The sequence below is a fragment of the Suillus bovinus genome (genome assembly GCF_016758785.1).
Source record: "Suillus bovinus strain UH-Sbo-P2 chromosome Unknown EDB93scaffold_12, whole genome shotgun sequence".
NCBI lineage: Eukaryota > Fungi > Basidiomycota > Agaricomycetes > Boletales > Suillaceae > Suillus > Suillus bovinus.
The window spans coordinates 457217-479709 of record NW_024542068.1 but is presented as its reverse complement, the minus strand read 5'-3'; the positions used below and the strand labels follow the sequence as shown (position 1 = coordinate 479709).

Sequence of the window (22493 nt, the reverse complement as noted above, 5' to 3'; positions counted from 1 at the left end):
GAGCCAAAGCGTTGTGGTCCCTTCCCAAGTTTTGGCCACATCCACATTAGTGATCCAGTATTCCTAGTGGCGTAGAATATGTCCGAGCTCTATTTAACGTCCGGTTTCTCCAGGACCATAGCTTCATAACACCACCCCCACTCATCAATGGCCCTCAAACACCTGCTTGCTCGTATCTTCAAACGATTCCAGAAGTCTGAACCTGTCTCTGCATTGGACGTCGCTACTGCTTCAACGCCTGCTCCTGCATCAAATGTCTCATCTCTACTTGAGAGGTCTCCGGCTACCCAAGCAATCTTTCCTGTCAATATAAACCTCCGATTTCACGTTTCCTTGTCCCCCACTACCGATGACGCCCTTATATCAATCCAACAAAGTCAAGTACTACCTAATCTTGGCACAAGTTATGAAGGACATGCGCACACTGCCCAGGAATCTGCGCCGCTTCTCGAGACTTCTCCATCAAACCCTCCGGTTGGATTTAACATCGAAACAATTGCCACGCAGTCGACAGAGATGGACGATATGATTTCTGATTCCCTTCTCTTTCCCACCCAAGGACAAGGTCTCTTCGGACTCGGTACGACGTGCCCTCAAGGTATGCAAATGATCGACGGCCTTGGAGAGGCGTCTTTCACAAGCGTGATGTAGATGCTTACTGTCGACTTTTTAGATGAACAACAACCCTCGAACATGGCCGCCTTAACTCGACCTGCCTCTCTGACGAACGCCGCTCGAGACAGCGATATTCAATCAATCGCACCAGTTGAGGTCATAACGCTTGCGTCACCCACTTGTTCTCCACTTTCCGGATTTGCCGTCGCTACACCAGTTCTGGCTCGGACCATACGGACTATCGAAAGCAAGGACATTGAGACGCCCCCAAAATATGCTGGCGCAAGATCACTCATTCACATAGCGGGACCTTCCATCGGACCTACCGATGAAGTTATCGCACCATCGATGGTCCCTACTATCCCTGACGAAATTTCCTCTCAGGAAGCACGCCTGGGCCTACAACAATACGATTTCGTGTTTCCACACTTTCCCCTTGGCCAGTCACTATCGCCTGCCGCTCACGCTTCCTCCCACAAATCATGCTTGGACCAACAGCGATACGATTCTATAGTTCCACGAATTCAGTGTGACCAGCCACCATCATCTGCCCCCCATGAGCCACCTCGATGCCCACCTGGTCTAAAGCCCCCCACAGATAGGAAGCCAGGAGTCCAAGCTGGGCACTTATGTCCTGCACTTCCTATACACCCTACACAGAAGGAGTCCCGCTTCGAATTAACCCAGGATGTTCCCAAACACAACCTCTACAACGACGCATCGCGGGGCAATACCGAGCTAAAACTTGCCGATATGTTCCCGACTCTTGAATACAGTAACTCGAATTGTCAACCGTATAATTTCCCACAGACACCTGAGGTAATACAGGCCAGTACTGTGGTTGAAAAAATTTCGAACAATGGGAATCTTTCCTATTCCATTCAAGCAGGTGGTCATGTGTACGTCGCCACGGCACAGGTCGGCAGTGGTGGATTCGGTTATGTCTGGTACGCTATCAAGGACCAAGCAGAGGAGGTGGCTATCAAGGTCATCGACAAGGCTGGGTTACTTGCGCAATTTGTTTCTTGCACCAATGATAAACGGCCGACTGAGCAACAACTGCTCGAAGGCTCTCAAGCAGCAGCAGCAGCTATCAGTGCTGAATATGAGGCGTTCAAGCGCGTCACCGAAGAGCAATCCCCATTTTTGACTCCTTTGTTGCATGCCTTCGAGGACGAGGATAACTTTTACTTCGTAATGGTACGCCTTCCTGATCATCATCTGACTTTGTGCTGAACGTGCCCTAGAGGTTTTATCCTCAGACTCTTCGCGCTAGGGCAAAATTTGGATTCATGCATTGGCAGTTACGCCTTGTTGCTGCTGAGCTTGTAAGTGTATCCTATGTCCTGCATGCAAGTTTAATCTAATGTGCTTCGCTACTCCCAAAGCTTCTTGCCATCCAGCATCTTCACAAGCTGCGCGTCATACATTTGGACTTGAAGATGGAAAACGTGCTCATAACTCCGTCCGGTCATGTATCCCTTGCCGACTTTGGCAATGCTGAAGTCCTGGACCGCAAATTGACCTATCAGCAATTTCACAACAAGCGCATATACGGTACATCGGGTACCGATGGTTACCTTCCTCCAGAGCGAGTCGAGGAAAACCAAGGATATAACTTCAAAACGGACATGTGGACCTATGGTACCATTTTACTGGAACTTTTACTAATAAATGGCGGGGTGAGCAATTTTATGTGGTTCCAGGCTATCCTGGCATTAAAGCTTACTCGACTCCTAAGCACTGGTACTCTATATATCATTTCAATGATGGAACACATAAATTTTGCAACGACCGCAAATTGCCCGTGGGTTACAATAGGGAACGGCGACTTGCCTTCATAAGACCGAACGATGAATTAGATCTCATCCAAGATAAGGACGCCAAGGATCTTCTTTATTCTGTATGTCTCCAAGTTTTTGTGTGTTGTCGGCGTTGGCTTAATCTTACTTCAGATTTTCTTTCCCAAACACCATGCCATGAGACCTGAGTCGGAGTCAATTCGCAGTCACCCGTTTTTCTCATGCGTTGACTGGGTGAAGCTAGAGAATCGGGAATACGATCGTAAGTCCTCGACCAAATTCTGCATTTTGTTGCTCACGTCCAACTAGCCATGTTCAAAGCTTGCTTAGGCAACAGACCACTCCAATCTGTAGACTCCGGAAAGCTTGCTATTGAATGCTCTCATCCTCGACTACCAGAATTCAAGAAAGTTGTGCACGAGCAAGCAAACAATAATTTCGCTCTCGGGCGAGTGCACGTGGACTATTTGTGCCCGCCTGAATTAGCACATGATGCTATGCATGGGGCAACTTGCAGGGCTCCAGGGACTAAGATGTCTCGAAGGCATGTTTGTAGATGTGACTTGCCTGCCGACTGGAACAAGGGTTGATATTCACCTGTTGGCCATGAAGCATTCGCACATGTCGCCTCGTAAATTTGTATATTTCAGCTATTTATGATCGTTGTAATTGTAATACTCTGTAGACGTACTCACGAATGTCGATTGATGTGCACTTGAATTGAACGCGTAGGGGTCGCTGACATAATTCATTTTCCGAGCTAAGTGGTCCAGTAAAACGTTTGAACCTTTTCTGTTCTCTTCTTCTTGCACAAAATGAACAGGTCTGCGACAATGATGACCGTTGCAAGCGTCGCAGTTGGCGGCATCCTTGCATACGCTGTGTACTTCGACTACAAGCGGAGAACCGATGCCAACTTCCGCAAACAACTCCGTAAGTTTTCACCAGCAGACTCCGTTACGCAGTTGACTTAGGGTTTCAGGGAAAGAAAAAAAGCGTGTCAAGCAGAGTCAGACACCGTCTGAATCCTCTCAGACTGCAACCGGAGGAGTGGACGCAAATGACTTGCGGAGCGCGTTGGAAAGCGTGCGCAACGAAGAAGTGCCAGGTGGGCCAGAGGAAAAGGAACAGTATTTCATGCAGCAAGTTGGGATAGGCGAACAACTTTGTGCGAAAGGTAATTAGCAGTTTCATTTTTCTGAGAGGATTTCTGCTTGATTAGTTTTCAAGGTCCTATGTACCACCTTCCTGCCGCAATGTGTTTCTACCGTGCTTTGCGCGTGTATCCATCACCCGTGGAGCTGGTTGTAATTTACGAGAAGACTGTTCCTCCACCTGTTTTCCAGGTACGTCTGCTTTATGATGACTATTGACTATGCTGACTTGGCCATCACAGCTTGTGATGGAACTTACCAATTTGGACGTGAGTAATAATCCTTCACTGGCAGGGGGTAAAATCGAACCACTGTCTGATGGGGAGGACGAATTGAGTCCCTCACGGGGTTCACCCTCGGAAGCATCCTCACAAGAGTGGGTCAAAGTCACAGACTAGGGCAGTCAGACGCCTGCCCTGTGACTATGACTGCAAATCACGGATATGCTAGCTCTGTAGCCTGCACCCTAACCCCTAATCTGTCAAATTGCATATCTATCTCTTTCTTGGTTGTTTCAATGGTATCTGATTATGAGTTTTGTTTCATGTTTTGGTCGTCACCGTTAGGTCAAAGACCGAGTCGAAGGTACGCTGCTTGAGTGCGTGTTTCTCATGGAGGACTAAAGATGGGATAGGATATTATACGTTCTTCCCGCCGAAGGCAATGAATGTCGCAGTTGAAACTGTCAATGTCCCTGACGGCAAGGGCGGAATCATGTCGAAGAAGGTCCTTGTCGTGACAAAAGACTTCGAGGCTGGTGAAGTCATCTACCGGGTAAAACGTTTGTCTCATGTCTTTTAAATCCGTCCTAACATCATCCACAGGAGGATCCAATTGTGGTCGTTCTCGATGCCGACCTTCAAGGGAAAGGCACACATTGTAGCTACTGCCTGCGCCAGATCCAAAACAATCCTATCCGTCCAGAATCTGATCGCCTCCACAGCGTTTACTGTTCATCTGAATGCCAGACCCAGCACAAAGCGCACTCGCAGACTCTGCTCTTCACGCTCGAGTCGCCCTTACCTGCCGCCATAGCACCCGAAATGAGAGGCGCGCAGCGTGAGGAGCGGGAAAATGCCCAAAAAGCGTTCGTCGAGTATCTCATACAAACCAAAAGGGCCGCACCAGAACTTGTGGCACGATTCGTTGCGCGACAGGTCAGCGCGGAGACCGCTAAGATGTTACCCCGCGGAATACTGCCTGGCGTCGCTTCCGAGCCGATACTGACAGACGGTGGGGAATATTCGTTGTACGATCACCTTGAGCGCCTAAGGTACCTCGAGGTGAATCCCGCAGACCATGAAACTCGCGTCTTGAAGGATGTGCTGCAGACTGCGCTCCCCGGACTTGAACAATTCCTTACTGAGGATCGACATGCAACCTTTATCGGGAAAATGTCGTACAACTCGTATGGAGTATACTTCGGTGAAGGAAGGGAGGATAAGGTGAATTTGTCTTGCGTTTTGAGAATGTTATGTTCTTACATCATGATATAGCCTGAGATAGATGCTCGCCCTGAGAATGCCGAGATAACACGGACGCCCTGCGGTACCTCCAAGCAGATTGGTACAGGATTTTACGCAGTGTCAGCCTATGTAAGTTCCTAGTTCTTCTTCAATGTACTGTCTCATTATATCGACCCCAGATCTCGCATAACTGCGCACCCTCCGCTAAGCCCGTCTTCCCAACTGGCACTGCACAGCTGCAACTTATGGCCACTCGTGCACTTAAAAAAGGCGACGAGATCTCCGTCGCGTATGTGGACGTATCGCAGCACCCTGGGGAGACACTCGAGGTAGCGCGCCGTCGTCGTCGCATGGAGCTCGCGAGGGGATGGCGGTTTGCATGCACTTGCAAGCGATGTGCTGAAGAAGGAACAGAAGGTGGTGACATTGAAGAAGGCGGGGATGAGAGCAGGGTGGAGGACGTTGTGACAAGGGTTGAGGGGTCATAAGTTTTTGGAGATTTCGGTGCGTGGCGCGGCGAGACAGGGGCTGGTGGATCAGCAGATTAAGGATGGATTTATTGGCTCGTTAATGACTGCATGCATAGACCTTTTCATTAGTATACTATTCCCTACTCTCTACCATCATGCGCTGTTGTTGGCGATACTGATCTCTCCCGCGTGTCAGTTTTTGTGCGCATTTGCTACTGGTACAGCATCTGGTATTTCGATGGGTTGTTAGAATACAGATACATTCAAAATCGCTCTAGATCAGCTATAAACTCGGAAAAGCACTGATATTCATTCTTTGAGCTTGCCTCGAAGGCATGATTGTAAATTGTTGACTGTCGCCTATTTAGGTTCTTTCGTGTGATATTCCTTCCACGATGTCCGCTTTCATCATACACCACTTTCGCTCCTCACTGTCACGACGCGCCTTACATATGACTGCAATTCGGCATGTTGACCGTCCAACGGCATTCACAAATATGCTTGCAGGGGATGTTCCGCCCCCCGTGCAAGTTAGTTCCATAACATCAGCAGGCATCCAGCTAGCAGACGGGCTTGTCCTTCCATCTGCGTGCATTTTCTTGGATGGCAAGGTTTTTTTGTGGAACGTTCCCTCGCATCTATGGGATGGCTGGGGTCGCGAGCATTTGAGTGTATTTGAGACTGCTGTCCCAAAACCAGGTGCGTTGGGAGACTCGCAATTTACTGACCAAGCAAGACTGAACATGAAGTAGAAATATTAGTATTTGGCACTGGGAGACGGATGGAGCTTCCACCTCCGAGTATAAGAGGTTACCTGAAAGAAATGGGAATACAACTTGACATTATGGATACGGTGAGGTGTCTACTACCTATACATTGCAAATGTGATGCTAATTTCGATGGTTCCTCATACTTCAAGAGAAACGCGTGCTCGACATATAATTTGCTCGCGGAAGAGGGCCGGCGGGTAGCTGCTGCATTGCTCCCATACACCTCGCGCCCATGGCAGTCATAATACTGGCTGCAGTAATCTGATCTGACTCTTCCTTTCCATGCATGCTCTTCGTAGTGTATCCTTGGAATACAATATCCAGAACGTCGTGTGGCGTAAGATGACTACTCGGATAGCGCCTTGCGTTTGCCTTTATTCATGGGAGGCTCTTCCTCCTCGTCATCTAGGAGAGAGGGCTGCGAGACTTCGACTGGTATCAAATTGCCTGATGGAGACATCAAAGTTGAGCATTAGCGGGACAACGAATCTCAGAATCTCAGAGTTAGCACACTACACTCACCTTCTTCGTCTCTAAATTGAAAATATAGTACCTCCCAGTTTGTTAGAAGCCCTCTGACAGCCTTGTTTGCCTCAAGGGCCTCATAAGTCACCCCTGACTTGTTCTTGTCCTTCTCTTTTACTCCACGTGCCAGCTCGAAGTCATCTGTGCTTTGAATGTGAGGGAAGCTGTCATCCTCAGTTGCGACGCGAGATGTGAGTGCAGACAACGCCTCATCCTTAAGAAACGCAATCGTTGCGGATTGGGGGACCGTTAGGAATATCGTGACTTGGTGTGTTTTGGCCAGAATTTGGTAGACTTTTGGGGATGTTCTTGGAGGCTGGCAACATCGTACACATCAGTAGGTTATGCTATGTTAGCAGTTGTAATGAGGACCCACCATCTTCCTTGGCTTGCTGTGTGCAGACACTGCAGAGAGAGAGCAAGCTTTCTGCAGACCTAAAACGGGAAACTGAAAACTCCGCGTGATCAAGAAAGGCAATCGTCCACATCAAGTCCACATTCCGAAGTTCACCGTTCTCGACGACAATGAGCGGCTTTCGCGACAGCGCCACAGGCAGCCAGCCATACAAGGACCCAACACCACTCCCGGACTCTGTTCCGCGTGTTCAAGAGCTCGGTGCAACCAGTGCCCCGCTAAAGTCCGCTGCATTTTTTATTGGTGCTTACTGCAAGGAGTACAATGGTGCGTTGGAATCAAATCGCATAGAAAGGAATGTTGATGAGATATATATTGGTAGAGGATTTCATGCTTTGCAAACATGAGGGCCGGGGAGACCCAGGACAATGTCTGAAGGAGGGCAGGCGTGTTACACGGTGTGCAACCGACTTGTGCGTATCATTTACTGTTTGTTTATCCACTTCTAAGGAAACCGTCAGGATCAACAAGATGCGGGAAAACTGCCTTGAGCAGTTTGACGCGCACTGGAACTGCCTCGAGCTGAACAATCAGGTACGCAGAATCTCATAACTATATCAATGGCAATCCTGACATTTTCCCTTCGTTTCTTAGGAATACTATGCATGTAGAAAACCCGAGCGTACCTTGAACAAGTGCATGTTTGAAAAGCTCGTGCGTGTCTTGTTCAATGTGACAATTGCTATCTTTGTACTGACGTCCAGTTACTCGTCAGGGCCTGACAAAGACAATACCTGGCATCCCAGCTGGGAAGAAGCAGATACACGAAGTAGAGAAACCGATATATACCACAGTGCAGCGGTGAGGGCTCTTCCGGCATTTACTAGACTACCTACGGTAGCCCTGGGTCGATTATTCGTGCTGTTATGGATCAACAGTGCTTCCTTTCCTAAGAATTTTTTGTGCAAGCTTTCGAGAAACGGTCTTTAGAATCGTAAATCATGAAGGCGCAGGAGCTTGTGACCCATGCGAGTTTGATTATTGAGAGATGTAAAATGAGCGCCCCTTGCACGCGTCCGAATACGAATATCAATGATCTTCTTTTCGTTCCGCTATGTCCCCTCAGCGGCGCGCAGACTTTACACAACCGCATCAGGCGCAAGCTCGGTCATAACACCCACACAATCTATATACCTCAGCACGTCAACCAATCCATATTTCAATCTCTCGTTCGAAGACTGGTGGGCCGTTTACTGTTCGGTACATGCTAATCTGACTCAGACTATTCACTTGCGCTTGAACCGGAAATATGATGATGCTGGCTTGACCCTTACATGGATGCATATCCAGGCTATTTAGACACGCACCTCAGAAGGAGCCGCTACTCCTGCTGTATAGAGATGCCTCATGTGTTGTCATAGGACGCAACCAAAACCCATGGAAAGAGGTCAATCTCCGTGCAGCCCGTGCACAAGGCATTCCGTGGGTGCGTAGGCGCAGCGGTGGTGGGACAGTGTACCATGTACGTCTCCATTACCCTACAGTCTATGATGGCCATCATGAAACCCACGCACACCAACTTACTCTATCACATCGTAGGACCTTGGCAACACAAACTTCTCCATCCACGTCCCACGCACGACTTTTGACCGCGGCGCTACTGCACAGGTCATTCTCCGGGCCGTGCGCGCGCTCGGCATCGATGCAGATGTGAATGAGCGGAACGATATTTGTGTGGGAGGTGAGAAGGCGTCGGGCTCAGCGTACAAAATCGTAAGCGGGCGTGCGTACCACCATGGGACGATGCTGATTACCACGAGACTTGAGACGCTGGGAGATTTGTTGAGGGTGAACAAGGTACGTTTTTATGTCTGAACGATATTGGACTTTCATTCTTTCTGTAGTCTTTCGGTTCAAGGAATTGTTTTACTGATTTATATGTTGGCGTACGATAGGATGCAATGATCACGAAGGGTGTCGCGTCTGTGCGTTCGCCGGTGTGCAACCTTGCTCGATTCAGTGAAAAAGTTAGCCACGACACGTTTGTGAATGCTGTCGTGGACTCGTTCAAAGCCGAGTATGGCATTCATGACGAGGTAACACTTTCGTATTCAAACATATTTTGCGCTGGCTAAACAGAAAATACTAGCCGTGCATCGTTAACGATACTGACGACCTCGCGAAAATAGAGTACATTCAACGCGGGATGGCAGAGCTACCTGTACGCTCCCCTTCATTATCTGCAGGCGGTTATATGACCCTTTTTGTAGAGCTGGGACTGGGCTTTTGGCCAAACTCCCGAATTCGAGTACACGATCAAGAAGCCGTTTGTGTGGGGCGATGTCGTAGGTCCGTTCCCTTCTGCTTATGCATTTCCTGAACTCTGTACCAACAGACAGCACACATCCACGCTCGACACGGGGTGATTCTCTCCTGCACGCTGCAAGGGTTGGACTCTGAACTTGGAAAGGTTCTCGAGGGCAAGCGTTATGGGTTTGTTAAAGATGAAGAGCTGGGTGTGGATTTGAGTGGAAAGGAAGGAATCGTATGGGCGTGGCTAAAGGAGGAGATGAGTTCCTATGATTAATACCTTGTTTTCAGTTGGATGTATGAAAACGACAGTGCTCGTGGATACGGATATGATGCGAACTCGCGAGCATAGAGATCTTCGATTCTAGTAGATGTGCTTCAGGTGTTCTCACAGACTTTGTTTGTAGCGCAAGAATATTTGTTCCTTTTGCAGGAGATCCTCCATAACGGATATCTGCCCACCGAAAATTGGCGTATAGTATCCATCTAAAAAACAATTTTATTCAAGGCGGCGTGGTATGTGGTATCATTATGATGTAGTTTCCGTGTACCAAGCGCTACTCGTCTCGAAACCTTCTGGAGGTACGGGGTTTGACTAGAAAAGTGCATGACATTTATTCAAGTGTGGACAAGTGTAAAGATAGCACATACAGATTGTCCACGTATGTGTCCTGTTAGCCGCCTATCACGGTCCATCATCATCTCATCCCAAGAATCGACGTGGTATCGAACAGGCTAGGGAGTTGCCAATGTGCGAAGTAGATCATGCGAATTAAGGAACACAACGAATCATTCAGATACTGGTGACATTTGTAACTTTACAAAGCAAATTCTAGACATACCTTGCCTTGATTCTGAGCCCTCTTGGAAACATTCAAGAGCGTCCCGGCCGCTGCAAACATTGAAGTGAGCAGGCCTGTAGTGTCGTTAAGAATATGAGAACCTCAAGTCAGTAAATTATCCTCTTGAATTTTGAGGAGCATACCAAACGGAATGAGAGCTTCCCATGGGACAGGCATTATAAAATGTGGTCAGAAGTGTTATGTATCTGGGTTGATGGTATTTGCAGAAGGTCGGCGTCTCCGATTTATTTGGTCTCGTTTGTTCCTGAGGCCTTAGCTTTCATTTCTCGAAGTTACAGTAATGGCTCACACCACCAAAAATCGTGTTAACATAATCAAGCAAGTACTTATTCAAATATTCGTGTCTGGACGTGGCATCATATGTATACAGTACTGCCAGTGACGGGCCCGGCTGCGGGGATCTACTCTGAAATATCCTCATTCCTTGACAAGCCAGGTACCAAGAAAATTCAATGTCGCTTGAAACGTCTTCAATCTTTAGAATGGCCCTCCGCCTTTGGAGCCAGCAAGCATGAATGTTCAATACTCCAACAGGACTGTTTAACTACAAATTAGCCTTCATTCTTACCACGCGATCTGACCATGCATGATGCAGATCTTAGTCATGGACACGACAGCCCGCGATGCGTGCATAACCGGGGACTTGCCTACTGCTGACAGGCTGCTCACCCAGGATATCAATGCTGATAGTACCGACTACAACTCTTACGCGAATCGCTCGTTTGTTATGGCGAGAAAAGCCGACTGGGACCGTGCACTTGATGATGCACTAAAAGTAAGACAGCGTTCTCATCGTGACCTCTTTGTAACAGGCTAAGTTATATGGTGATATAGAGCATCAGTATTCAGGCATCTTTGATGGGTTATATCTCTAAGGGCGTCGCCCACTGTGGAAAACGACAGTTTCAAGATGCGATGAAAGCATTTGACCTTGCATTCATGTACGTCGATGCAGACTTAGATAAAACTCGTCTTCTGCTCTTGATTAAGGTACGCTAATTGTGTCTTAAGTTACTTACTACTTACACGACAGCTGTCAGGCCATCGCCCTTTTCAATGCAGGTCAACATGATGAGGCAATTTTGCGCGTCCAAGAGCTAGCTATCACTCGTCCCAATGCCAATTCTTTTGCCTGTGGTATTGTGGAAGTGAGTGCTCCTGACCCAATCAACTCCAGGTTCATGTGTCGGTACTGATTTTGTGAGCCCTTCAGGCTTATTTACACGTCCAAGTAGGAATGAATGCATTAGACGACGCGCGTCACAACGAAGCGATTGGTCACTTCACTGCTGCTGTTAACACTATCGGTGTCTCGTCTATGTCGGACATCCATTTTAAATATGATATCTTCGTGGTGGTAGGTTGATTGCAATGCATTCGAACATTCTTTCATGCCCCACTTTGCTTTTCTAGTTATTCGGGTGGGACCTCAAGTCCTTGTGGCGAGCTGTACACCAGAGTTGGTGCCATGCGTTCGTTCGGGCAGGTAGACTTCCAGAAGCCATCAAAGCATACCGATACATGACGGATAGGGCCGATGAGGCTACAAAAGCATGCTGTCTTGATTGGTCCACTGGCAAGTCTTTGTGATGTCGATTGGGTATAATTCTCAATCCCGTCTTACTCAGTTTTCAAGCAAGATTGCAGCGTGCTCTATGGTGCTGCTGCTGGAGTGACTGACCTCGCTGCGGGCGGAGATGATGCTCTCGCTGCGGGTCATTACGATAGGGCTATTGAGCTTTACTCTGCGGTAATCGATCTTGATTTTGCAACCGATGCCATCTTTGCGAACCGCAGCAAGGCGAGGTCTGGAAAACTGCTATGGGACATGGCACTCCTCGACGCGGAAAAAGTGTGATGACAGTTACGGTTTCGTATTTGACGCTCATTTTGGTGATACGCAGGTAATTGAACTCGACCCCTCATCTTACTTTGGATATCAGTTGAAGCATGCAATACTTCATGACGCACACCGATATGATGAAGCCATCGATGTGTTCAAAATCATGCTCTCGAAGTTGGACAATGCTCTCGACACAGAAACAACAAGTACGCCCCGAATAGCACACCCTTCAAACATTGTTGACTCCTTGTCCAGGCTTGCGCCAACAGTATGCTAGTCCATCCGAAGCAGAAGGTGCTATTCAAGAGACGATCAAGGCTCAACTCGACGACGCCCCGCATCGTCTGCTCGACACCTCCACCGGGCGCTTGTGCAATCGTGAGGCACAGATCAAGGCCTTCAGAATGAGCACAGAGTGCAAAGAACTTTTGTCATCCACAATGAAGCATGCAAACTTTCGAATGGAGCGCATCCAAGACACGGTGGCGATGTACTTCCGTTATGTCATGCTATCGCATAGGTGGGAAGGAACAGAGCCGTCACTGCATAACATTCAGGGCAAGGTGTTATACGACTTGGATCCATTTGGCGGCATCGCCAAGTTGCAGTCATTTTGTGAAACTACTCGTGACAAAGGGTATCGCTGGGGATGGATTGATACGTGTTGCATCGACCAGACCAACAACGTCGAACTTCAACAATCAGTCAATTCCATGTTTACCTGGTACCGCCACTCAGCACTTACCATCATCTACCTGTCGGATGTTCCACCTTCGTCGAAGTCTGGCGCACTCGCAAATAGCGTTTGGAGCACGCGGGGATGGACAGTTCAAGAATTCCTAGCCCCAAAACACGTCCTATTCTATCAGAAGGATTGGTCCCTATATCTTGACGATCGCTCTCCCAATCACAAAGATTCTCCTACAATTATGCAGGAGATGGGAGAAGCGACGGGAATAGATGCACAAGCCCTCGTCGCATTCTGTCCTGGGATGAGAGATGCCCGGGAGAAACTCCAATGGGTGTCAGCGCGTGTCACCACGTGGCAGGAAGATATTGCATGCTCATTGTTTGGTATCTTCGGTGTCAACATGCCTGTCATCTATGGGGAGAAGAAGCAAAAGGCGCTTGGGAGGCTCTTGCAGGAGATCATAGCTCAGTCGGGTGACATCAGTGCCCTGAACTGGGTGGGCCAATCATCTGAATTCAATAGCTGTCTGCCGGCCGATATTATTTCATATAAAGCTCCACCATATACCCTGCCACCTCTGTCCGAAGATGACATTCAAATGTCGATCTCCTCGCTCCGACATGTTATGGCTGTGGATTCAGCATTAAAAATTTACACCCTGCTCGACGACCTGAACGCGCCTCGTTTCGCAAACTGCAGACTGCATCTGCCTTGCATCGCATTTCGTGTCACAGTAGTCAAACGGAGTCCCGCTGAAGACCAGGAGATATATGAAGTCAAGGCCGATGGGCTTCATGACCTGCTGATCACCACGAAGGGCAAGCTGAATCAGTTCTCATCACTACGACCCACCATGCAGTCATTTCTGCTTGTTCGTCCGTGGAATCGTTATCTCCTCGAGTTTCATGACATCGCGGGGTCGTCTGGCTTGGTAGAGCTGCCTGACGTTGCTGACGGTACGCAGAGCGAAGAAGTTTGGTGGTCTGCACCCGCATCTCCATTACAGAATTCGCCTGGGGGGTTCCCTGAATCACAGCAGTCGGTTGTCTCGGAACTGAGCGATCGAGCTCTGCGATTGATTGTTCACCTTGAACAACCCTTTAGCGCGTTTTTGCTGGCGCATCAGCGCGGCGCAGAATACAAAAGAATCGCGTCAGATCATGATATTATTGCACGAGTCAAAGACCTTTCTTGTATCATGGACGTGGTCAAGACGCTAGAGATATTGTAACAGTATGCATGTGGGGTGTTTTTTACATTAATAATCGAAGAGTATGAACATGACATATGAGACGAGCAATACCCGCGGAATGTCTTCGAAGGTGATCTACAAATAATAACACAAACCTTCCATCTTCTCTGGCCATAGGCTGCCCTGGATGAATGAGGAACGCAATCTTCATAACGAATCCGAGTCAAGTCATCGTCAGCATGTGAGCCCTAGACCCAGTGCCAAGCGAGAAAATGAACTGGAAATACTCCGGGCAAGACGATCATCGAAAATAAGCGGCCGATCGCGTTCACGTTCTCGCGTGGATCTATGTGCGAACGTCCGCGAGTAGTCGCCTGCGGTAAGAGAGCGAATTGCAAGGAGACCGACCGTCAAGTCAAGTACGAGTGAAATAAGAGAAGAACGTACGTCAGTATTTCGGATAGGAGCTGTATTCGTGCGAGGAGAGGAAGGAACAAGTTTGCGAAGGTAGCGGAAGAAATTAGGTTGCTGTGAGTGTATTGTCCTTAGTAGCTGAGGGCCAAAGATCTGAGAGGAGAAATCAGTAGACCGGCTGGTCTGGGCGGCCTTGTACATGATGATCAGGTGCATTGCAAGTTTATCACGAGTCGTACTCCCACTCTCCGCTGGGGCGGTAACTGGAAAGAAGCAGATCACGACCTCCAACTTGAGGTACCAACCATGCAATTCATGTACCTGAATTACGTGAGTAGCGTACTAGTCAAATCTCGTTATGCACTATCCGGCTAGACTACCTTATTGCCATCCCCAATCGGCATACCCGTTGGTGAGCACATCGGCTCGGTCTGCCGGCAAGGGTGACCAGTCGGTGAATCGGTGAAAATCAACATCCATGGAAAAATCAGCACAGCTTTGCAAGGTGCTTCTTGTGCTAACCCAGGTAACCCCTTTTGCCGCGACTACGGAATAAAAATTTGGTGCGTCTTTATCGTGGGTGGATGTCTCGACTGCTAAGCTCGCATAAAAAGATTTTTGAGAGTCAGCAAACCTTCTTTGCAAACTGTCCATCATCATGGGCCCATTCTGCCCGTGACCAGCGGATTCGAAGTAGTACGAACCTTTGTTGGCAGAATGGGTGAAGAATAATCAAGGTGACTTCAATAGCATCGATAATTTCATCGACGTGCTTTCTGGAGTTATCAAGAAGTCAGTCAGATATTCCATTTCCGAGACCACAGACTTAAGCAAAGTGGAGTGACCGTACTCAAGTCGATAAAAATTTTATTTTCACTCTAACACGGTGCGAAAAAAAAGTCTCAGTACACCGTGACGTATCAGATTGATTGACGCGCCCCTAAGGAAGAACCTTCTTCAAGAACAACCTCAGGTCCTCCATCTCAGATTCAGCCATCCATTGCGCTACGCCGTACGACATGAAGCTCACGCCTGGCTCTCCCATCTTCGTATACTGTCCATATCTGACTTCGAGTCTGTCTCGTATGAACTCAGCTGACTCCCAGCTCAGATCCCAGGTCACAGATTCATTCTGCACTCCATGACCCCAAAACACGGGTATCATAGATGCGTGCATGGACAACCGCTAATAACACAGCTTAGACACAGCTTCTCGCTATCTGAAAGTTTCCTCCCACCTTTTTGTATTTGTCTCGCATGGGAAGCCAACCACCCAGACTTATGATTCCCCCCAACTTCCAACCATCTTTCGTGTCGGATGCACCCCTCCACTGACTGCCACCCAAACCTGCGATCAGGGATATAGCGCCCCCTTGACCAAATCCCCCAAGCACGATACGTCCTTCTGAAATTCCTGAATCGATCTCAGACTGGATAAAGGCATCTAAATGCTTGACACTTTGCATAATTCCCTCATCGTACTCCTGAATGTCATCGTGTTCCGATGAATATGTCAAAGGCTCGCATAAGACGTCAAGCCAGCCCCTAGTTGAACTTCGCCTCCTCGTGTCTCCTTTCCATGCGGTGATGGAGCGCTCAGGCGCATTAGGGAACACCCACTTGATGTGTGGAAGCTTAGATGCAATCGTGCGCATCTCCTGGTTGTTTGAGAACTCCAGGCCACTATCTCCTAGTCCCTATGCAAGTCAAAGATGGATATGTCCCTCTCGCGATCGCCACAATACGTACATGAGCAAATATGACCGTGGCGGTGTGTTTCGCCTTTGGGGTTATGGTCGCAGAAGTTAGTGGTAAAGACATCTGACGAGACAAAACAATTCTAGAGGGTCAAAGAACACCATTGAGAGGGCCACGTGTAAGGAACTTAAACTCCACTCTGCGGCCAAATTCTCACTCATTCTCGCGGGTCAGGATATCTGCATCATAAACGCGGGAAATATTAGACATAGGGGCGATTCGCACACGAATATCTCGTGAATATCGGGCACAATATTCATGTCAAGTAGCAATTCGGAAATATCAAAGGGAAAGCAATGCACAACGAATGCAGGCTGACACGGACGAGCCGTTACTACCGAGCACAGGAATGAAACTTTAGATCTATGCCATCATTTTGCTTTACAGGTTCTGGGTTTGCTACATCATCACTCTACTGTTAATATAAGATTTAATCGAGGAGTTTCACTTCACCGTACCTGCTGTGGTATGACACTTCCCAAAAATGTCGCCAGATCATCCATCTCTTTCTTGCATGAAGCGTGGCCCATACGCTCATAGGACCGAAAGTTGATCCCAGGACCGCCAAGTTGGTCATGGGCACTGTGCTTCACGATACCAAGCTGATCTTGAAGTAATTCAACTGAAGCCTCCCCCACTTTATGATATATCACCGCATCTGCTGTCCCATGTCCCCATAATACCGGAATAGATTTGGCGTGCGGTGAAACGCGCTGTAGAAACGATTAGTATCATATCACATAGGAGAAGAATTTATAGTGGCGTATTACTACTGACCGACTTGAACTGCTCTCTGAGTGGCAACCAACCGCTTAGCACGACCACACCAGCCAGCTTGCTTTCATCCCCGAAACTCTTCGTTCTCCAGTCTTTACCACCCAACCCTGTCACCAAAGCCAGCGCTCCTCCTTGACTGAATCCGCCCACTACGATGCGACTTTCCGGTATTCCAGCCTTGACTTCTGCTTGAACCAAGTCGTCTATGATCTGGACACCTTTCTTCACGCTCTCATCATCCTCAAATACTTTGTTCAAGTACTGTCCCGGTTGAAGCGGTAGATTCAATATATCAAACCATGAGGGCATCTTGGCGCCGAAGTTCGCTGTGACCGCTTGTTCGGGCGCATCTGGGAAGATCCATTTGACATGAGGAAGACGGGCGGGGATTGCCAGTTCACCGGGTTTTCTGTAGTCGTAATCACCGCTTATCGCTGCACGCCAACTTTCTCCCTGGTCGCCGAGACCCTAGAAGGCGAGGCTAAATCAGCATATTGTCTCTAGTACGATCGGGTGTTGGCATGATCGACGCACATGAGCAAAGATGACGGTTGCGGTGTGCGCTGCGGTCGGCTGGATGATGGCTGACGGCATCTGATATTTGGTATGTCTATGTGGATATGTAGAGAAAGTGCGTGCTGCGATCGATATGAAAGTTTGCAATCCACGTGAACTAGGTATGGCTAATAGCATCATTGGTCCGGGCGAATATAGCGGCTGCAATTTTCGGCTTCGTCCCTTTAGCCGACATGTTTCCCGTGCACCAATGAATCATGTAGTAACAGCAGCAGATGGTGATCCTAGTCTCTCGGAGAAAAACAAATAGAAAAAAGGCAGCCGTTCCGTGAACTTCCTTTCATATGATACCAGGTGTTGGCACCGTCACGGTGAAATACACGCTCGTGGGGTTATAACGGTAATGTAATCATGGGTCATTCAATCAACGTGAACATCAATGCTGGCGACAGCGCCTAGTAAGCGAAGCTGAACAATACCCTTCAGGGGTTTGCTTCGAATAATAATTGCAGGTTCAAACCATGTTCTATCTATAGTTCTCCCCTAGCTACAGCCTGGAGAAAGACAGACGTCAACCCTGTTCATAGCCAGGCCGACCACACAAGAACTTACCTGAAGCACATAGCATATATTATGGTTGGCAGGATACATGAACGCAAACGTGAATTTATCGTGCATAATATGCATGGAAAATTTCAATCACACGATAGTCACTTACATGATTCGGAAGGATGGCACGGAAAAAAAAATCAACCAAGCACTTGAGCTAGAAGCAAGCGGTTCGTGATGGAAATTGTATCCCAGTATGTTGGCTCCGCGGCAACTGTGCTGAATCGTGTCACTTGCACTACGCGCCCGATAGGAGTGCGGGTAGAGACATTATTAACATGCCATAGATAGCACTGGTTGGGGTTGAGAGCTAGAATCCCCGTCATCCTGGTCATCTTCTTCCCCATCCTCGTTCGAAGCCGCTTGCTCAGCTTCGTCGGCATCCTCCTGGACTTCCTGACCTTCATTTTCTCCCACATGCTCTCCCTCGGGAGATGCATCCGGATTGGTCGTTTGCTTTTGAAACTTCCTCTTTGGAATAACGCTCCAGAACGCCTGCTCCCAGTCCCGTGTTTCAACCCACTTCAGTAAGATTTCGAATACCTATAGGTAAACCGGACAGCCTTCGCTATTAGAAAGACAAACGACGTAAGCAATAGATGTCACCTGGTTGACCGTGAGCACTTTTCTCGTCGTTAACGATGCTATATATCGACCTATAGGAAGGCGTGCATGTCGGATAAATGACGTTTTGGCTTTGTCAAGGCAGAGATTCTAATAGATTTTGTTAGATCAGGGCGGAGGAATTACGGGGGATCTGGGGGGGCAGATCGGAGAAGGCGAACATGGGGTCGCTGAAGAATGATAATGGCTCCATTTTCTGTTGTTTTTTTTTTCTTTTGGCGAAGGAACACCGAACAATGTATGATGTTTTCGAAGTACATACCTTGTATCGGTTGTGATCGCAAATACCCCCGATAACGTATATTTCACCCTCCTTGAGCTCCGTTAGCTCTTCCTCGGAGTCGGCAGTCAGGTAAACCACACTCGCGCGGTGGGCATCCAAGTCTTCATCTCCGTCGCAAGAATCGGATTTGGATGTCCATATTCGATCGAAACCTTCCTCCGACCACTTGGTATTCGTCCATCGCTTGTATCCAGCATCGTTTATGGCATCTAGCCGCGCCTTTGTCCGCCCATTGAGGGATGTAAATAATAGTGATGTAAACGGGGTAGATGATCGTCGATTCGCGCTGTATGCATATGCAAGTTGGGAAGTCAAAGAGATCACTTCCTGCAGGTATGCTCGTGTCAGCACAGTAATGCCGACTGTATTCGTACGCACCTTGTCCGTCATCATATCATCGAAACCCAGGTCTATTACCACTTGCGCAGCAAATGAAGTCTGATCAAATCCGCCCATCTTACGACGCTTCCGTGGCTCCACATTACCTGCCTCCGCCACACGCTCACGTCGCTTGCGTTTTTTCGCCTCCTTCTCGCGTGCACGACGTTCGGCCTTTTGCTCTTGTAAACGAGCTGCTTTTGCGGCTCTCTTTTGGGCTTTTTTTGAGAGGGGTTGTGAGGTAATAGAATTTTCTTCGGCTTGAGCAATTACTGGCTGCTCCGAGTCCATGATGATCATTGTCCGAGCTTCGGCCCCAGGCTAAGGATGCGTAATGTCGGTGGCATTAGTTAAGGTTGAATTGCCACCGCGGCCGGGGACCGCCGGCACTTACGAGATTAATGTAGATAAGAGATTGATCGTGCTGAGCAAGGGATTGGTGTAGGGGACGGTCAAATATAATGATCAAAGTAGCTATTTGGAGAGTTGTACTTTTACTTTTCCTTTACTACTAAAATTCTTGAGACGTAGCTCACTTGAAATCTCTCACCTTCTCAGTACACGAGGGAGACACACCCAACGATGTCGATGGTCACTTTGCCCTACATAGTGGTGCACCCTACCAAAACACATACCGCAACTGTAATTTGTGTACATGTAGGTCCACTATCTCACCCCGCTTGACCTTCAACGGTGTTAGGCGCCTAGTACCTTACTTCTTCTGTCACTCGCCTGTTTTGTCGTTCGTGCTGACCACATGACCTAGGGCATCGGTGATGATGGTAAGGGATGGAATCCCCTAGCAAGCGAGCTCGCGTCTGCCCTCCCACACGTCAAGTGGGTTCTCCCCCATGCACCTCAGCGACCCGTAACAGTATATAATAGAGAATGGCTCCGTGCCTGGTTCGATATATCATCTTTTTCCTTCACCGAGACGGAGGATGCACCGGGCATGTGGGACTCGGTACACAAGCTGGACGCGCTTGTCAAGGCCGAGGTCGACGCTGGCATCCCACAAGAGCGTATTGTCCTAAGTGGTTTTTCGCAAGGTGGTGCAATGGTACTCCTTTCTGGTCTCGGAGGGCGCGCAGTACGCGAGGGACGTGAGGGCTGGAAACTCGCAGGAGTCGTGGTAATGAGTGGGTGGCTGCCATTACGAGACCGTTTCAAGTCGCTTATCTCCCCGCACGCGCTAACAATGCCGGTTTTCTGGGGTCATGGAACAGACGACCCAATTGTGAGATATAGCTTCGGGCGAAAGTCGGCGGAGATTTTGAAAGACCAGGTCGGTCTAGCGCTGAGGTGGGGTGACAAAGGAGAGGCAGAACGCGTGGCCTTCGGGAGCGCTGGTGTGAGTTTTTTGGGATATGATGGTGTGCAACATGCAGCATGTTCTAAGGAACGTGCTGACCTGAAGGAGTTTTTAAAAAGAGTAATCCCTGACAATCATAGTGGATGAGATAGGGGTTATTGGACCGAGATGGTGCTACCATTGGTTTTCTTGTTCTTCATATGTTGCATACCACGTCACAGTTGGGATTGTAAGATTTCAGTAATTATTAGGAAGTGAAAGTCAAATTCGATAGTTGATAGTCGAGTTCTAATGCCAAATATATGAAACACGTTAGCAACAGTTCGAAGCTAGAACGAGATTCTAGTCTACAACGATAGCACGAGAAACTAGAGCACGTCTTTGAGGTTAGTCTGGGCTGATCCACGTTCGAGGGGCTTGGGTTGATTTGGCGACGGCTTCCAGCCAATCTTAAATAGAACATGAGAAAAAATTATGGAAAGAGTATTTGGATACATACCATGTAGATAATCTGGAATGTCGCTGGAACGGAGCCATCTTCATTTCCGTGCAGTTCTAGTTGAAAGAATTTAATTTTAGAATTTATCCACTGTGCCGTAACAGACCCTTATAGATGGCTGAGGCAGCAGCCAACGTATCCCTATGCAAGAAGTGTCGCCTACAAAGTTACAATAGGAAACAAGGATATATGCATCAAATTAGCTCACCGTCCGACAACAGCGTTGCTCTCACCCATGTCGCGCAGATCTTCGAGAAGCTCCCACATGCTCGGGTATCCAACATGTACTTCATCGATATCTACAGTGAGTAGAGTGAATCCCGCACGAGAGAGAAGGTTCGAGATATCTTTAGTATCTATACAAAAAGAAGATTAGCAGATGAAACAGTAACAATGCCAGAGTATGAGTTACTTGTCATGGGCGAAATATGTGGCGAGATGCCGCCCTCGCGGTCTACTTCCGCAAGCTGAAGGGCAGTCCTGCAGAAATAATGTCTTTAAACGGCACAGAAAACCGCCCGAATATCTTACCGGAGTTCAAATAAGGTATCACCGCCAAACATGGCGCCTAAAAAGAGCCCATCAGGTTTCAGGGCTTCCTTTATTTGTACAAGCACGCCTGGTAGGTCGTTCACCCAGTGGAGGCTGAGGCAAGATACAATGGCCTCTTGAGAGTTGCGAGGAAGAACATCAAGGAGATTCTCTTCATCTGCATGTAAACGTTCTACTTCAACTGCAGATCGCTATTGTCAGGGCATCAACTCAGTGAAATGACCTAACATGCCTTCGAATTCTTCGTCCCGATCTCGGTTGAGCGTGCTCTCTGTACGACATTTAGCTAAAAAGTTAATAGTCAGAAGTAAAGAGCAAACCGCTAGAATCTATCATGAGTACTTTGCGCGTTTTTTCAGGCTCGAGGAGCTTGGAAAAGTGACCAGGCCCTGAACCAAGGTCCACAATGGTATCAAACTTGCGTTTAATATCCTACACATAAATAATTTAGCTAAGATAGAAAAAATAAAACAATTGAACTGACAAGGAGTCTCTCCATCATTCGGTCTGCAACTTCATCCCGGATGTAGTCCACAGTTCTGCTCCCTACACCTGCATCTCTGCTCACTGCCCGATCTCTCTGCTTCCTCTTAGTGGCCCGGTCAAATACGTGATATACTCCAGTTGCTGGCGGAAATGACGAGAGTGATTCGGAGGCAAATGCACGCGTCCAAGGACGTGCTGCATGACGAGCGACCACTTGGAGGAGGGACAT

The 22493-nt window shown here is 48.3% G+C and overlaps 12 protein-coding genes across 12 annotated transcripts; 6 read left to right on the top strand and 6 right to left on the bottom strand.

Moving 5' to 3' along the window:
- Positions 1-147: 147 nt before the first annotated feature.
- EDB93DRAFT_1248060 (kinase-like domain-containing protein) lies at positions 148-3007 on the top strand (the record flags this gene model as incomplete). The annotated part of the gene is made up of 7 exons (XM_041452668.1): positions 148-598; positions 674-1815; positions 1863-1943; positions 2004-2259; positions 2322-2518; positions 2571-2679; positions 2727-3007. The coding sequence occupies 7 exons, from the start codon at positions 148-150 to the stop codon at positions 3005-3007; spliced, it is 2517 nt and encodes an 838-aa protein (XP_041310252.1).
- Positions 3008-3232: 225 nt separating this feature from the next.
- EDB93DRAFT_1239374 (uncharacterized protein) lies at positions 3233-6522 on the top strand (the record flags this gene model as incomplete). The annotated part of the gene is made up of 13 exons (XM_041451623.1): positions 3233-3350; positions 3400-3594; positions 3648-3763; positions 3814-3840; positions 4138-4156; positions 4206-4345; positions 4396-5016; positions 5068-5166; positions 5217-5518; positions 5704-5708; positions 6015-6206; positions 6260-6360; positions 6427-6522. The coding sequence occupies 13 exons, from the start codon at positions 3233-3235 to the stop codon at positions 6520-6522; spliced, it is 2031 nt and encodes a 676-aa protein (XP_041310251.1).
- EDB93DRAFT_135229 (uncharacterized protein) lies at positions 6438-7240 on the bottom strand. The gene is made up of 3 exons (XM_041455478.1): positions 7179-7240; positions 6800-7118; positions 6438-6724 (listed from the first exon to the last, which is right to left on the bottom strand). Exons 1-3 carry the CDS (start codon positions 7179-7181, stop codon positions 6624-6626), a joined length of 423 nt encoding a protein of 140 aa, XP_041310250.1. The 5' UTR covers positions 7182-7240; the 3' UTR covers positions 6438-6623.
- Positions 7241-7244: 4 nt separating this feature from the next.
- EDB93DRAFT_1131238 (Ndufa8, NADH-ubiquinone oxidoreductase complex I 19kd subunit) lies at positions 7245-8249 on the top strand. Its single transcript, XM_041448955.1, has 5 exons — positions 7245-7484; positions 7540-7630; positions 7679-7751; positions 7812-7871; positions 7933-8249. The coding sequence occupies exons 1-5, from the start codon at positions 7328-7330 to the stop codon at positions 8020-8022; spliced, it is 471 nt and encodes a 156-aa protein (XP_041310249.1). The 5' UTR covers positions 7245-7327; the 3' UTR covers positions 8023-8249.
- On the top strand, positions 7925-10078 carry EDB93DRAFT_135107 (uncharacterized protein). The gene is made up of 7 exons (XM_041455477.1): positions 7925-8398; positions 8508-8679; positions 8757-9014; positions 9113-9253; positions 9307-9378; positions 9428-9502; positions 9553-10078. Exons 1-7 carry the CDS (start codon positions 8250-8252, stop codon positions 9742-9744), a joined length of 1059 nt encoding a protein of 352 aa, XP_041310248.1. The 5' UTR covers positions 7925-8249; the 3' UTR covers positions 9745-10078.
- Positions 9997-10486, bottom strand: EDB93DRAFT_1081000 (NADH dehydrogenase 1 alpha subcomplex; the record flags this gene model as incomplete). The annotated part of the gene is made up of 4 exons (XM_041445587.1): positions 9997-10062; positions 10119-10202; positions 10310-10383; positions 10453-10486. 4 exons carry the CDS (start codon positions 10484-10486, stop codon positions 9997-9999), a joined length of 258 nt encoding a protein of 85 aa, XP_041310247.1.
- Positions 10487-10581: 95 nt separating this feature from the next.
- EDB93DRAFT_134976 (uncharacterized protein) lies at positions 10582-14435 on the top strand. Its single transcript, XM_041455476.1, has 9 exons — positions 10582-10648; positions 10701-11105; positions 11165-11320; positions 11371-11478; positions 11544-11687; positions 11744-11906; positions 11959-12182; positions 12235-12379; positions 12429-14435. Exons 2-9 carry the CDS (start codon positions 10917-10919, stop codon positions 14093-14095), a joined length of 2796 nt encoding a protein of 931 aa, XP_041310246.1. The 5' UTR covers positions 10582-10648; positions 10701-10916; the 3' UTR covers positions 14096-14435.
- An 865-nt stretch (positions 14436-15300) lies between these two features.
- On the bottom strand, positions 15301-16397 carry EDB93DRAFT_134868 (Phospholipase/carboxylesterase/thioesterase). The gene is made up of 3 exons (XM_041455475.1): positions 16220-16397; positions 15709-16167; positions 15301-15656 (listed from the first exon to the last, which is right to left on the bottom strand). The coding sequence occupies exons 1-3, from the start codon at positions 16289-16291 to the stop codon at positions 15411-15413; spliced, it is 777 nt and encodes a 258-aa protein (XP_041310245.1). The 5' UTR covers positions 16292-16397; the 3' UTR covers positions 15301-15410.
- Positions 16398-16677: 280 nt separating this feature from the next.
- Positions 16678-17599, bottom strand: EDB93DRAFT_1081014 (Phospholipase/carboxylesterase/thioesterase; the record flags this gene model as incomplete). The annotated part of the gene is made up of 3 exons (XM_041445588.1): positions 16678-16941; positions 17006-17473; positions 17540-17599. 3 exons carry the CDS (start codon positions 17597-17599, stop codon positions 16678-16680), a joined length of 792 nt encoding a protein of 263 aa, XP_041310244.1.
- Positions 17600-17906: 307 nt separating this feature from the next.
- EDB93DRAFT_134866 (guanine-1-methyltransferase-domain-containing protein) lies at positions 17907-19774 on the bottom strand. Its single transcript, XM_041455474.1, has 5 exons — positions 19416-19774; positions 19017-19364; positions 18737-18844; positions 18240-18673; positions 17907-18075 (listed from the first exon to the last, which is right to left on the bottom strand). The coding sequence occupies exons 1-4, from the start codon at positions 19713-19715 to the stop codon at positions 18404-18406; spliced, it is 1026 nt and encodes a 341-aa protein (XP_041310243.1). The 5' UTR covers positions 19716-19774; the 3' UTR covers positions 17907-18075; positions 18240-18403.
- Positions 19775-19911: 137 nt separating this feature from the next.
- EDB93DRAFT_1320001 (Phospholipase/Carboxylesterase-domain-containing protein) lies at positions 19912-20874 on the top strand (the record flags this gene model as incomplete). The annotated part of the gene is made up of 2 exons (XM_041454895.1): positions 19912-20072; positions 20182-20874. Exons 1-2 carry the CDS (start codon positions 19998-20000, stop codon positions 20872-20874), a joined length of 768 nt encoding a protein of 255 aa, XP_041310242.1. The 5' UTR covers positions 19912-19997.
- Positions 20875-21095: 221 nt separating this feature from the next.
- EDB93DRAFT_1102069 (S-adenosyl-L-methionine-dependent methyltransferase) lies at positions 21096-22493 on the bottom strand (the record flags this gene model as incomplete). Its single annotated transcript, XM_041447169.1, has 9 exons — positions 21096-21176; positions 21227-21282; positions 21333-21385; positions 21435-21582; positions 21639-21706; positions 21758-21959; positions 22002-22064; positions 22099-22210; positions 22263-22493. 9 exons carry the CDS (start codon positions 22491-22493, stop codon positions 21096-21098), a joined length of 1014 nt encoding a protein of 337 aa, XP_041310241.1.

What these genes read in the sequence shown, in the direction of transcription:
- EDB93DRAFT_135107 (XM_041455477.1), top strand. Translation starts at nt 8,250, where the DNA reads ATGATCTTCTTTTCGTTCCGCTATGTCCCCTCAGCGGCGCGCAGACTT. An exon ending in AATCTCTCGTTCGAAGACTG is followed by an intron (nt 8,399 to 8,507) that starts GTGGGCCGTTTA and finishes ATGCATATCCAG; the next exon opens with GCTATTTAGACACGCACCTC. An exon ending in AGTATGGCATTCATGACGAG is followed by an intron (nt 9,254 to 9,306) that starts GTAACACTTTCG and finishes AGAAAATACTAG; the next exon opens with CCGTGCATCGTTAACGATAC.
- EDB93DRAFT_134868 (XM_041455475.1), bottom strand. Translation starts at nt 16,291, where the DNA reads ATGTCTTTACCACTAACTTCTGCGACCATAACCCCAAAGGCGAAACAC. An exon ending in CCACGGTCATATTTGCTCAT is followed by an intron (nt 16,168 to 16,219) that starts GTACGTATTGTG and finishes TGACTTGCATAG; the next exon opens with GGACTAGGAGATAGTGGCCT. An exon ending in TGCGAGACAAATACAAAAAG is followed by an intron (nt 15,657 to 15,708) that starts GTGGGAGGAAAC and finishes CTGTGTTATTAG; the next exon opens with CGGTTGTCCATGCACGCATC.
- EDB93DRAFT_134976 (XM_041455476.1), top strand. Translation starts at nt 10,917, where the DNA reads ATGATGCAGATCTTAGTCATGGACACGACAGCCCGCGATGCGTGCATA. An exon ending in AATATGATATCTTCGTGGTG is followed by an intron (nt 11,688 to 11,743) that starts GTAGGTTGATTG and finishes TTGCTTTTCTAG; the next exon opens with TTATTCGGGTGGGACCTCAA. An exon ending in TCTCGACACAGAAACAACAA is followed by an intron (nt 12,380 to 12,428) that starts GTACGCCCCGAA and finishes CTCCTTGTCCAG; the next exon opens with GCTTGCGCCAACAGTATGCT.
- EDB93DRAFT_1131238 (XM_041448955.1), top strand. Translation starts at nt 7,328, where the DNA reads ATGAGCGGCTTTCGCGACAGCGCCACAGGCAGCCAGCCATACAAGGAC. An exon ending in TTACTGCAAGGAGTACAATG is followed by an intron (nt 7,485 to 7,539) that starts GTGCGTTGGAAT and finishes ATATATTGGTAG; the next exon opens with AGGATTTCATGCTTTGCAAA. An exon ending in ACACGGTGTGCAACCGACTT is followed by an intron (nt 7,631 to 7,678) that starts GTGCGTATCATT and finishes GGAAACCGTCAG; the next exon opens with GATCAACAAGATGCGGGAAA.
- EDB93DRAFT_134866 (XM_041455474.1), bottom strand. Translation starts at nt 19,715, where the DNA reads ATGATCATCATGGACTCGGAGCAGCCAGTAATTGCTCAAGCCGAAGAA. An exon ending in ATGATATGATGACGGACAAG is followed by an intron (nt 19,365 to 19,415) that starts GTGCGTACGAAT and finishes GCATACCTGCAG; the next exon opens with GAAGTGATCTCTTTGACTTC. An exon ending in AAGTGCTCACGGTCAACCAG is followed by an intron (nt 18,674 to 18,736) that starts GTGACATCTATT and finishes GTTTACCTATAG; the next exon opens with GTATTCGAAATCTTACTGAA.
- EDB93DRAFT_135229 (XM_041455478.1), bottom strand. An exon ending in TCAATTTAGAGACGAAGAAG is followed by an intron (nt 6,725 to 6,799) that starts GTGAGTGTAGTG and finishes TGTCTCCATCAG; the next exon opens with GCAATTTGATACCAGTCGAA.